Source organism: Oncorhynchus mykiss, chromosome 27 (genome assembly GCF_013265735.2).
Source record: "Oncorhynchus mykiss isolate Arlee chromosome 27, USDA_OmykA_1.1, whole genome shotgun sequence".
NCBI lineage: Eukaryota > Metazoa > Chordata > Actinopteri > Salmoniformes > Salmonidae > Oncorhynchus > Oncorhynchus mykiss.
This window is the reverse complement of record NC_048591.1, coordinates 47,019,114-47,031,647: the sequence shown is the minus strand read 5'-3', so window position 1 is coordinate 47,031,647 and position 12,534 is coordinate 47,019,114. Positions and strand designations below refer to the sequence as shown.

The window sequence follows — 12,534 nt, the reverse complement described above, 5'->3', positions numbered from 1 at the left end:
TATTACGCATTCCTGCGCCTGTCTCCCGAATAATTTATACCAGCATGACACCTAGTCTCTAAGACATTCATATTTAGCTTGAGATGAGATGAAGGCTCAAGAGAAGAAATTGAATCAATGTATTACGAATCCATTTCAAGGTCTCTGAATTTAACTCTAAATGGAGCCAGTTAAAATGTGGCCCTGACGTCCGGTGGAATGGAACTGGGATTCAACATCCTGTCAATCCTCTCTGACCAACAGTCATCCTCTCTGACCAACAGTCATCCTCTCTGACCAACGGTTCCATTTCCTCTCTGACCAACGGTCATCCTCTCTGACCAACAGTCATCCTCTCTGACCAACAGTCATCCTCTCTGACCAACGGTCATCCTCCCTGACCAACAGTCATCCTCTCTGACCAACGGTCATCCTCTCTGACCAGTGGTTCCATTTCCTCTCTGACCAACGGTTCCATTTCCTCTCTGACCAACAGTCATCCTCTCTGACCAACGGTCATCCTCTCTGACCAACGGTCATCCTCTCTGACCAACAGTCATCCTCTCTGACCAACGGTTCCATTTCCTCTCTGACCAACGGTCATCCTCTCTGACCAACAGTCATCCTCTCTGACCAACAGTTATCCTCTCTGACCAGCGGTTCCATTTCCTCTCTGACCGACGGTTCCATTTCCTCTCTGACCAACGGTCATCCTCTCTGACCAACGGTTCCATTTCCTCTCTGACCAGCGGTTCCATTTCCTCTCTGACCAACGGTTCCATTTCCTCTCTGACCAACGGTCATCCTCTCTGACCAACGGTCATCCTCTCTGACCAACAGTCATCCTCTCTGACCAACAGTCATCCTCTCTGACCAACGGTCATCCTCTCTGACCAACGGTCATCCTCTCTGACCAACAGTCATCCTCTCTGACCAACGGTCATCCTCTCTGACCAACGGTTCCATTTCCTCTCTGACCAACAGTCATCCTTTCTGACCAGCGGTTCCATTTCCTCTCTGACCAGCGGTTCCATTTCCTCTCTGACCAACGGTTCCATTTCCTCTCTGACCAGCGGTTCCATTTCCTCTCTGACCAACGGTTCCATTTCCTCTCTGACCAACGGTCATCCTCTCTGACCAACGGTCATCCTCTCTGACCAACGGTTCCATTTCCTCTCTGACCAACAGTCATCCTCTCTGACCAACAGTCATCCTCTCTGACCAACGGTTCCATTTCCTCTCTGACCAACAGTCATCCTCCCTGACCAACAGTCATCCTCTCTGACCAACGGTCATCCTCTCTGACCAACAGTCATCCTCTCTGACCAGCGGTTCCATTTCCTCTCTGACCAACAGTCATCCTCTCTGACCAATGGTCATCCTCTCTGACCAACGGTCATCCCCTCTGACCAACAGTCATCCTCTCTGACCAACGGTCATCCTCTCTGACCAACGGTCATCCCCTCTGACCAACGGTCATCCCCTCTGACCAACGGTCATCCCCTCTGACCAACGATCATCCCCTCTGACCAACAGTCATCCTCTCTGACCAACAGTCATCCTCTCTGACCAACAGTCATCCTCTCTGACCAACGGTCATCCTCTCTGACCAACGGTTCCATTTCCTCTCTGACCAACGGTCATTCTCTCTGACCAACGGTCATCCTCTCTGACCAACTGTCATCCTCTCTGACCAACGGTCATTCTCTCTGACCAACGGTTCCATTTCCTCTCTTACCAACAGTCATCTTCTCTGACCAACGGTTCCAATTCCTCTCTGACCAACGGTTCCAATTCCTCTCTGACCAACGGTCATCCTCTCTGACCAATGGTCATCCTCTCTGACCAACGGTTCCATTTCCCCTCTGACAGACACCCTGTAAAGGTTCTTGTTCCCCTCTGACAGACACCCTGTAAAGGTTCTTGTTCCCCTCTGACAGACACCCTGTAAAGGTTCTGTAAAGGTTTTTGTTCCCCTCTGACAGACACCCTGTAAAGGTTCTTGTTCCCCTCAGACAGACACTCTGTAAAGGTTCTGTAAAGGTTCTTGTTCCCCTCAGACAGACACCCTGTAAAGGTTCTGTAAAGGTTCTTGTTCCCCTCAGACAGACACCCTGTAAAGGTTCTTGTTCCCCTCTGACAGACACCCTGTAAAGGTTATTGTTCCCCTCAGACAGACACTCTGTAAAGGTTCTGTAAAGGTTCTTGATCCCCTCAGACAGACACCCTGTAAAGGTTCTGTAAAGGTTCTTGTTCCCCTCAGACAGACACCCTGTAAAGGTTCTGTAAAGGTTCTTGTTCCCCTCAGACAGACACCCTGTAAAGGTTCTGTAAAGGTTCTTGTTCCCCTCTGATAGACACCCTGTAAAGGTTCTTGTTCCCCTCTGACAGACACCCTGTAAAGGTTCTTGTTCCCCTCTGACAGACACCCTGTAAAGGTTCTTGTTCCCCTCTGACAGACACCCTGTAAAGGTTCTTGTTCCCCTCTGAGAGACACCCTGTAAAGGTTCTGTAAAGGTTATTGTTCCCCTCTGATAGACACCCTGTAAAGGTTCTTGTTCCCCTCTGACAGACACATTGTAAAGGTTCTTGTTCCCCTCTGCCAGACACCCTGTAAAAGTTCTTGTTCCCCTCTGACAGACAACCTGTAAAGGTTCTTCTTCCCCTCTGATAGACACCCTGTAAAGGTTCTTGTTCCCCTCTGATAGACACCCTGTAAAGGTTCTTGTTCCCCTTTGACAGACACATTGTAAAGGTTCTTGTTCCCCTCTGACAGACACCCTGTAAAGGTTCTTGTTCCCCTCTGACAGACACCCTGTAAAGGTTCTGTAAAGGTTCTTGTTCCCCTCTGACAGACACCCGTAAAGGTTCTTGTTCCCCTCTGATAGACACCCTGCAAAGGTTCTTGTTCCCCTCTGACAGATACCTTGTAAAGGTTCCTGTTCCCCTCTGACAGACACCCTGTAAAGGTTCTGTAAAGGTTCTTGTTCCCCTCTGACAGACACCCTGTAAAGGTTATTTTTCCCCTCTGACAGATACCTTGTAAAGGTTCCTGTTCCCCTCTGACAGACACCCTGTAAAGGTTCTGTAAAGGTTTTTGTTCCCCTCTGACAGACACATTGTAAAGGTTCTTGTTCCCCTCTGACAGACACCCTGTAAAGGTTCTGTAAAGGTTCTTGTTCCCCTCTGATAGACACCCTGTAAAGGTTATTGTTCCCCTCTGACAGATACCTTGTAAAGGTTCCTGTTCCCCTCTGACAGACTCCCTGTAAAGGTTCTGTAAAGGTTCTTGTTCCCCTCAGACAGACACCCTGTAAAGGTTCTGTCAAGGTTATTGTTCCCCTCTGACAGACACCCTGTAAAGGTTCTTGTTCCCCTCTGATAGACACCCTGTAAAGGTTCTTGTTCCCCTTTGACAGACACATTGTAAAGGTTCTTGTTCCCCTCTGACAGACACCCTGTAAAGGTTCTTGTTCCCCTCTGACAGACACCCTGTAAAGGTTCTGTAAAGGTTCTTGTTCCCCTCTGACAGACACCCGTAAAGGTTCTTGTTCCCCTCTGATAGACACCCTGCAAAGGTTCTTGTTCCCCTCTGACAGATACCTTGTAAAGGTTCCTGTTCCCCTCTGACAGACACCCTGTAAAGGTTCTGTAAAGGTTCTTGTTCCCCTCTGACAGACACCCTGTAAAGGTTATTTTTCCCCTCTGACAGATACCTTGTAAAGGTTCCTGTTCCCCTCTGACAGACACCCTGTAAAGGTTCTGTAAAGGTTTTTGTTCCCCTCTGACAGACACATTGTAAAGGTTCTTGTTCCCCTCTGACAGACACCCTGTAAAGGTTCTGTAAAGGTTCTTGTTCCCCTCTGATAGACACCCTGTAAAGGTTATTGTTCCCCTCTGACAGATACCTTGTAAAGGTTCCTGTTCCCCTCTGACAGACTCCCTGTAAAGGTTCTGTAAAGGTTCTTGTTCCCCTCAGACAGACACCCTGTAAAGGTTCTGTCAAGGTTATTGTTCCCCTCTGACAGACACCCTGTAAAGGTTCTGTAAAGGTTTTTGTTCCCCTCTGACAGACACCCTGTAAAGGTTCTTGTTCCCCTCAGACAGACACTCTGTAAAGGTTCTGTAAAGGTTATTGTTCCCCTCAGACAGACACCCTGTAAAGGTTCTGTAAAGGTTCTTGTTCCCCTCAGACAGACACCCTGTAAAGGTTCTTGTTCCCATCTGACAGACACCCTGTAAAGGTTCTTGTTCCCCTCTGACAGACACCCTGTAAAGGTTCTTGTTCCCCTCTGACAGACACCCTGTAAAGGTTCTGTAAAGGTTCTTGTTCCCCTCTGATAGACACCCTGTAAAGGTTCTTGTTCCCCTCTGACAGACACATTGTAAAGGTTCTTGTTCCCCTCTGCCAGACACCCTGTAAAGGTTATTGTTCCCCTCTGATAGACACCCTGTAAAGGTTCTTGTTCCCCTCTGATAGACACCCTGTAAAGGTTATTGTTCCCCTTTGACAGACACATTGTAAAGGTTATTGTTCCCCTCTGACAGACACCCTGTAACGGTTCCTGTTCCCCTCTGACAGACACCCTGTAAAGGTTCTGTAAAAGTTATTGTTCCCCTCTGACAGACACATTGCAAAGGTTCTTGTTCCCCTCTGATAGACACCCTGCAAAGGTTCTTGTTCCCCTCTGACAGATACCTTGTAAAGGTTCCTGTTCCCCTCTGACAGACACCCTGTAAAAGTTCTGTAAAGGTTTTTGTTCCCCTCTGACAGACACATTGTAAAGGTTATTGTTCCCCTCAGACAGACACCCTGTAAAGGTTATGTAAAAGTTATTGTTCCCCTCTGACAGACACCCTGTAAAGGTTCTTGTTCCCCTCTGACATATACCTTGTAAAGGTTCCTGTTCCCCTCTGACAGACTCCATGTAAAGGTTCTGTAAAGGTTCTTGTTCCCCTCTGACAGACACCCTGTAAAGGTTCTTGTTCCCCTCAGACAGACACCCTGTAAAGGTTCTGTCAAGGTTCTTGTTCCCCTCTGACAGACACCCTGTAAAGGCTCTTGTTCCCCTCTGACAGACACCCTGTAAAGGTTCTTGTTTCCCTCTGACAGACACCCTGTAAAGGTTCTGTAAAGGTTCTTGTTCCCCTCTGCCAGACACCCTGTAAAGGTTCTTGTTCCCCTCTGCCAGACACCCTGTAAAGGTTCTTGTTCCAGTCAGACAGACACCCTGTAAAGGTTCCTGTTCCCCTCTGACAGACAACCTGTAAAGGTTCTGTAAAGGTTCTTGTTCCCCTCTGACAGACACCCTGTAAAGGTTCTTGTTCCCGTCAGACAGATACCCTGTAAAGGTTCTGTAAAGGTTCTTGTTCCCCTCTGACAGACACCCTGTAAAGGTTCTTGTTCCCCTCTGACAGACACCCTGTAAAGGTTCTTGTTCCCCTCTGACAGACACCCTGTAAAGGTTCTGTAAAGGTTATTGTTCCCCTCTGACAGACACCTTGTAAAGGTTCTTGTTCCCCTCTGACAGACAGCCTGTAAAGGTTCTGTAAAGGTTATTGTTCCCCTCTGACAGACACCTTGTAAAGGTTCTGTAAAGGTTATTGTTCCCCTCTGACAGACACCCTGTAAAGGTTCTTGTTCCCCTCTGACAGACACCCTGTAAAGGTTCTGTAAAGGTTCTTGTTCCCCTCTGACAGACACCCTGTAAAGGTTCTTGTTCCCCTCTGACAGACACCCTGTAAAGGTTCTGTAAAGGTTATTGTTCCCCTCTGACAGACACCTTGTAAAGGTTCTTGTTCCCCTCTGACAGACACCCTGTAAAGGTTCTGTAAAGGTTCTTGTTCCCCTCTGACAGACACCTTGTAAAGGTTCTTGTTCCCCTCTGACAGACACCCTGTAAAGGTTCTTGTTCCCCTCTGACAGACACCCTGTAAAGGTTCTGTAAAGGTTATTGTTCCCCTCTGACAGACACCTTGTAAAGGTTCTTGTTCCCCTCTGACAGACACCCTGTAAAGGTTCTTGTTCCCCTCTGACAGACACCCTGTAAAGGTTCTGTAAAGGTTATTGTTCCCCTCTGACAGACACCTTGTAAAGGTTCTTGTTCCCCTCTGACAGACACCCTGTAAAGGTTCTGTAAAGGTTCTTGTTCCCCTCTGACAGACACCTTGTAAAGGTTCTTGTTCCCCTCTGACAGACACATTGTAAAGTTTCCAGTGTGAGAGACAGTACAGTAGCACCTCCTCCAGAGGGTGACCTCTCTGTCCCTCCAACGTGTCCCTGCACTAGGGTGTGATCATTGTGGCCCTGGCCTTCTGCCATACACTACTTTGTACTGTGCAGTGAGTCGGTGACAACCCCAATGCAGGACGCTAGGATAATTAGCCTCAATTTGTATTAAAACCCAGAGAGAGACAGTTCCAGGGATGCCGCATTAGTTCCACTAGCACATCTGCCTCCCAAACCGAACCCTATACAGTCCACTACGCTATTTGGGACTCGTCCTTCTCTCCAGCCTAATGCCACCGCTGTGTGGCCACAGACGAGTTGTCCCCTACTTGAAACCCACCCAACACTTGATAAAGAATGTTTTTGTTGTGTTTGCACCCTCTCTCTCTCTCTCTCTCTCTCTCTCTCCCCCGTTCTCCCTTCCCAGTGCCTTTCAAAAGGATTCACCAATTTTATGAGCCAATGACAGGGAAAAGATTTCAGGCCTGAATGTGTTCATTCATCCACTCCTGGAGCCTCTCCACAGCTTGGCTAGTGGTGTCAGGAAAACCACATTGCAATCCAGACTCAAAATGATTTGTCAATTTCATATGTAAATAGTATATTATCTGTAATGAGTCAATTACATATTCATTCCCCTTCTGTTAGATGATCCAAAAATATGTTTTACATCACTCAAGAAGGAACTCTAGGAAATATATTCAAAATCTATAACCTGATCTTCTGGCCGAGTGGTTCTAACTCAGTGTTAAGCCAATCTGGGCTGGAGACTTTCCCTATGTTTGTGCTTATGGTTTCATAGGGGAACTGAAACCTTCATAGCTTCGATGTCCATGTCTTCCTACCAAACCTAATACTGCCACCTTGTGGTTGATGCTGGTAGCATTTAGTTACAGGAAACTCATTAGGTGCTGAAACATTCAATGTCAAGTCAAATGCTGATAAATCTGTAGCTTCTGAAAAGCAGTGAGGTAAACATTACTTACAACTAAATGTTATAGTATGAAAATAAATGGTAAAAAAAATTAATGACTCAAAGCCAATGTAGGAAACGACTGATGAACATACACACTCTGTAGTCTACAGGAGGTCGGTGGCACCTTAACTGGGGAGGAGGGGCTCGTGGTAATGGCTGGAGCGGAATAGGTGGAATGGTATCAAATACATTAAACACGTGGTTTTTAAATCCATTCCATTCGCTCCGTTCCAGTAGTTATCGTGAGCCGTCACTCCCCTGAGCAGCCTCTACTGCTGTACTCATGGTAAAGGGACAGTAGATATCGTGAGCCGTCACTCCCCTGAGCAGCCTCTACTGCTGTACTCATGGTAAAGGGACAGTAGTTATCGTGAGCCGTCACTCCCCTGAGCAGCCTCTACTGCTGTACTCATGGTAAAGGGACAGTAGTTATCGTGAGCAGTCACTCCCCTGAGCAGCCTCTACTGCTGTACTCATGGTAAAGGGACAGTAGTTATCGTGAGCCGTCACTCCCCTGAGCAGCCTCTACTGCTGTACTCCTGGTAAAGGGACAGTAGATATCGTGAGCCGTCACTCCCCTGAGCAGCCTCTACTGCTGTACTCATGGTAAAGGGACAGTAGATATGGTGAGCAGTCACTCCCCTGAGCAGTCTCTACTGCTGTACTCATGGTAAAGGGACAGTAGTTATCATGAGCAGTCACTCCCCTGAGCAGCCTCTACTGCTGTACTCCTGGTAAAGGGACAGTAGTTAACGTACAGTTCACAAGTGATGCTAAAAACAGGGCTCCATTCTTTGTTCCAGGAGAAGAGAGAAGCCAAAGGGATTTCCTGGATAACTGCTAGATCACTTGATTCCCTTCAGACCAGCCATCCTCCTTTTGTATAGTTACTATGCCCCCAGCCTTTAGTTACTATGCCCCCAGCCTCTAGTTACTATTACCCCAGCCTCTAGTTACTATTACCCCAGCCTCTAGTTACTATGCCCCCAGCCTCTAGTTACTATGCCCCCAGCCTCTAGTTACTATTACCCCAGCCTCTAGTTACTATTACCCCAGCCTCTAGTTACTATTACCCCAGCCTCTAGTTACTATTACCCCAGCCTCTAATTACTATTACCCCAGCCTCTAGTTACTATTACCCCAGCCTCTAGTTACTATGCCCCCAGCCTCTAGTTACTATGCCCCCAGCCTGTAGTTACTATGCCTTTAGTTACTATGCCCCCAGCCTTTAGTTACTATGCCCCCAGCCTTTAGTTACTATGCCTTTAGTTACTATGCCCCCAGCCTTTAGTTACTATGCCCCCAGCCTTTAGTTACTATGCCTCTAGTTACTATGCCCCCAGCCTCTAGTTACTATGCCCCCAGCCTGTAGTTACTATGCCTTTAGTTACTATGCCCCCAGCCTTTAGTTACTATGCCCCCATCCTTTAGTTACTATGCCCCCAGCCTCTAGTTACTATGCCCCCAGCCTTTAGTTACTATGCCCCCAGCCTTTAGTTACTATGCCCCCATCCTTTAGTTACTATGCCCCCAGCCTTTAGTTACTATGCCCCCAGCCTTTAGTTACTATGCCCCCAGCCTTTAGTTACTATGCCTTTAGTTACTATGCCCCCATCCTTTAGTTACTATGCCCCCAGCCTTTAGTTACTATGCCTCTAGTTACTATGCCCCCAGCCTCTAGTTACTATGCCCCCAGTCTTTAGTTACTATGCCCCCAGCCTTTAGTTACTATGGCCCCAGTCTCTAGTTACTATGGCCCCAGCCTTTAGTTACTATGCCCCCAGCCTTTAGTTACTATGCCCCCAGCCTTTAGTTACTATGCCCCCAGCCTCTAGTTACTATGCCACCAGTCTCTAGTTACTATGGCCCCAGCCTTTAGTTACTATGCCCCCAGCCTTTAGTTACTATGCCCCCAGTCTCTAGTTACTATGCCCCCAGCCTTTAGTTACTATGCCACCAGTCTCTAGTTACTATGCCCCCAGCCTTTAGTTACTATGCCCCCAGCCTTTAGTTACTATGGCCCCAGCCTTTAGTTACTATGGCCCCAGTCTCTAGTTACTATGTCCCCAGTCTCTAGTTACTATGCCCCCAGTCTCTAGTTACTATGTCCCCAGCCTTTAGTTACTATGCCCCCAGTCTCTGGAACAGCCTGCCAGAGAACCTGAGGGTGGGGTGGGCAGGAACTGTGGACATATTTAAAAGAGATCTTAAAACACACCTTTTTAACTTTGCTTTTCCTTGGGGATCTTTTTAGTTTTTCAGATTTTATTGTTATTGTTGTTTATCTTATGTTTGTTGTGTAGTAAATATTTAGTTTTTATTTTTCATTGTTTTTTATTCATGTTTTCGTGTGAAGCACATTCCGTTTCATTCCATGTCTGAAATGTACTGTATAAATAAAGCTTGATTTGATTTGTAATGCATCATGACATGTTTGTTGCAATTCTGAGATCGCGAGTTACAAGAAAGCATTTCAACTCGCATGAATCACAACGATCAACAAAACAGTTGAAAATGCTATCTAGCCACAGCTATAACGGACAACCTAACAACGTGGATATGTAGAGTTCACATCATTTTTATATCTTTATTTAACTAGGCAAGTCAGTTAAGAACAAATTATTATTTACAATGATGCCCTAGGAACAGTGGGTTAACTGCCTTGTTCAGGGGCAGAACGACAGATTTGTACCTTGTCAGCTACAGGGATTCGATCTTGCAACCTTCCGGTCACTAGTCCAACGCTCTAACCACTAGGCTACCTATACCTTTAGCACATGCAATTTTGGGGGAAAGCTGTAACCTCCAGGATCTTTGATGTTCTTTAGTCTATAGTAGCCTACTTTAAATTCACTTTTATGTCAGTACACTGCAGTTCCTCTGGGCAGGATGCCAGCAGGGATTGAGTTGTGTTGGCAGGAAAACAGCCCAGTGTATTGATGGCTTTCCCGTCCTACCAGGAAGCAGAGCGGATACGCTGATTGTCTGCAGACACAATACCCAAACAGTTTAGAAGTGATTTAAAGTACACAGAGAATTAAGGAAATCCTCCAAAGGAAAGCCAGCGAAGCAGTTTTCAGATCACCACAAACAAATAAAAACTACGGTCAATAGTAAATTAGGCAACAAGCATCAATATAAACAATGCTATTTAAATTGCAACGTCTTGGTGGACAAAGACCATAGTGGAATGAGATAATATATTCTCTAAAAATAACTATAAAATCTAGACATTTTAAATTGGGCTAAATAATCATTACAAAAAACATAGCTACATAACTGAACAAATTGGTGCACAGGGTAAATAAATGCATCAACTCAACCGTTATAACATTATTATTTCAACATTAGCACAAACTTGTTAAAGTTGTAAAGCTCTTAACATATCTGTCAGATAAACTAAACATGCAGTGTGTGTGTGTGTGTGTGTGTGTGTTTGTTTTGACTATAGCTTGAATGTCCTGATAATCTACAAAGCTGATTAGTCTCGTTCCTTGTCTAGACAGTGATTCTTGACAGACATCATGACAGCCGTCAATAACTTTATGATATTATTATAGCGAAAATAAACGTACCTTCTGGTCAAAATAGCATGTTTCATAGTTGATGACGGTGTCCTGAGCATTGAGGTCTGTAACCCCGCCATGCCTCGTCAAAAGTTGCGACTTGAGCGCAAACACATGAAAACAATAGAGCGATAAGATGAGAACGATGGACGTTATGACCGGTCTGGATACCGAAACGAATCCTCCAGACCTCATATCTGCAGTGGCCAGGACGATTCTACAGAACAACCTGTCTGAATAGTCTATATAAAGTGATCTGTGTGGGCTGCAGTCGCATGATGCAGCTGTGAGTAGGAAGGAGGAACCTAGTTAACATTTGTTGATGTTTCACTAAGAGGAAGTCAAGTTGCCAGTCAGCAAATCAAAAGTGCAGAGACAGTACAGTATGAAGAGAGGCTAAAACGGTTTATCCAATAGAAATCCCTTATAAGGCTTTTAGGCGACGCTCACGTGTAAAAGCACGTCATCGCGTCTGACGTTCGTATCCCGATGAACTGCGCATGTGCAAGCCGTCAAAAATCAAAGGCACTCCTTCAATATAAATTTGTTTTTTTATCGAAAATGAAAACGTGTCAGTGTATCACTTTCACGAGGTTGGAGTAATAACATGTTCAACGATTTAAGAAATTGTCTCGAATGTAAGTTGTGCCTTTAGATTAGGAGAAAATGAACAACTAAGGACGTATTGTTTCACTTCTCTCATTGACTTCTCAAACCCCAAACACCAGCATGATCTGTTTCACAAGCGTTCTCATAAATCTCGCGATGTTACGCTTCTGGGTTTAGAAACTCTTTGATGTCGTGCTTGTCGCAAATTGATGAACAATGAAGCTATCATATAGCATTGATACGATTCCTGCAAAATGATCTGTTTTTTATAGACAAGTATTCATAGTGTGGTCGTTGTTATATAAACATGTTTCTTCCCCACTTTAATTTTTACGAACTGGATCAATAATCATATCCTGCTGGTGAGTCAACTGTTTAATGTAGAAGGATTGTCACTCAATAATGAGGAATTTTTAACTTGTTACAATATCCCTGTAACACCTAGAGAGTTGGCCATAGTTTTTGATGCTATTCCATCTGGAACTCTCATGTTATTTAGAGGTGTAGCCAGACCTCACCTTGTTGACCTTCCCTCCTTAATCCAGTTGACCCTCCAATAGGGAAAATATGTTTCTCCTCGCTCCCTCAGAACAACAGATCTATACGTGATTTATTTCAACGGGAGATTGTATCCATTCCTTATGTCACAACTTACTGGAATACTTTGGGTCACTAATATCTGTTGGGGAAAAAGTCTGGTTATTACCACACAAACACCTGCTTGTTAACAAGGTCAAAGAGGTCTCTTTCAGAATGATCCATAAGTATTACCCTGTGAATCATTTCCTGAAGAAACTCATTAACATTGATTGTAATGTTTGTGTTGAGCATCAAGAAACAGTTTCACATCTATTTTGACATTGTCTACATGTAAAACAATTATGGAAAGATATTCACAGTTTTATAAATTGTTAATATTCTTGATGACTTTAGTTTTTTTAATGGGAGAATATGTTGCTCGGTTTCCTTAACCATAACAAAGATAAAGAAAAACTATTTTAGCTCATAAATCTAATTGTCCTAATGGAAAAATACATGTAAATTCACTAATAAAAAAAAAACACTCTTCCGTCTTTTCTATAAGGAATTGGAGAAGTACATTAAGACCTTAAGACCATTCTACATTCTTCTAATCAGAAGGCTGTTAAAACAATCAAATATGTGTGTTCCTTTTA

At 45.0% G+C, this 12,534-nt stretch overlaps 1 protein-coding gene and 1 long non-coding RNA gene across 2 annotated transcripts in view; one reads left to right on the top strand and one right to left on the bottom strand.

Moving 5' to 3' along the window:
• The window catches only part of prcp (prolylcarboxypeptidase (angiotensinase C)), a 36,421-nt gene extending 25,274 nt beyond the window's left edge, over positions 1–11,147 (bottom strand). The window contains exon 1 of the mRNA XM_036965299.1: positions 10,760–11,147. Coding sequence (XP_036821194.1) covers positions 10,760–10,945 — 186 coding nt within the window. The 5' untranslated portion in view covers positions 10,946–11,147. The remainder of the gene's footprint in view (positions 1–10,759) is intronic.
• Positions 5,264–5,489, top strand: LOC118944730. The gene is made up of 3 exons (XR_005040033.1): positions 5,264–5,297; positions 5,343–5,410; positions 5,445–5,489. It is a non-coding gene; the product is annotated as an uncharacterized LOC118944730 (long non-coding RNA).
• Positions 11,148–12,534: the final 1,387 nt, after the last annotated feature.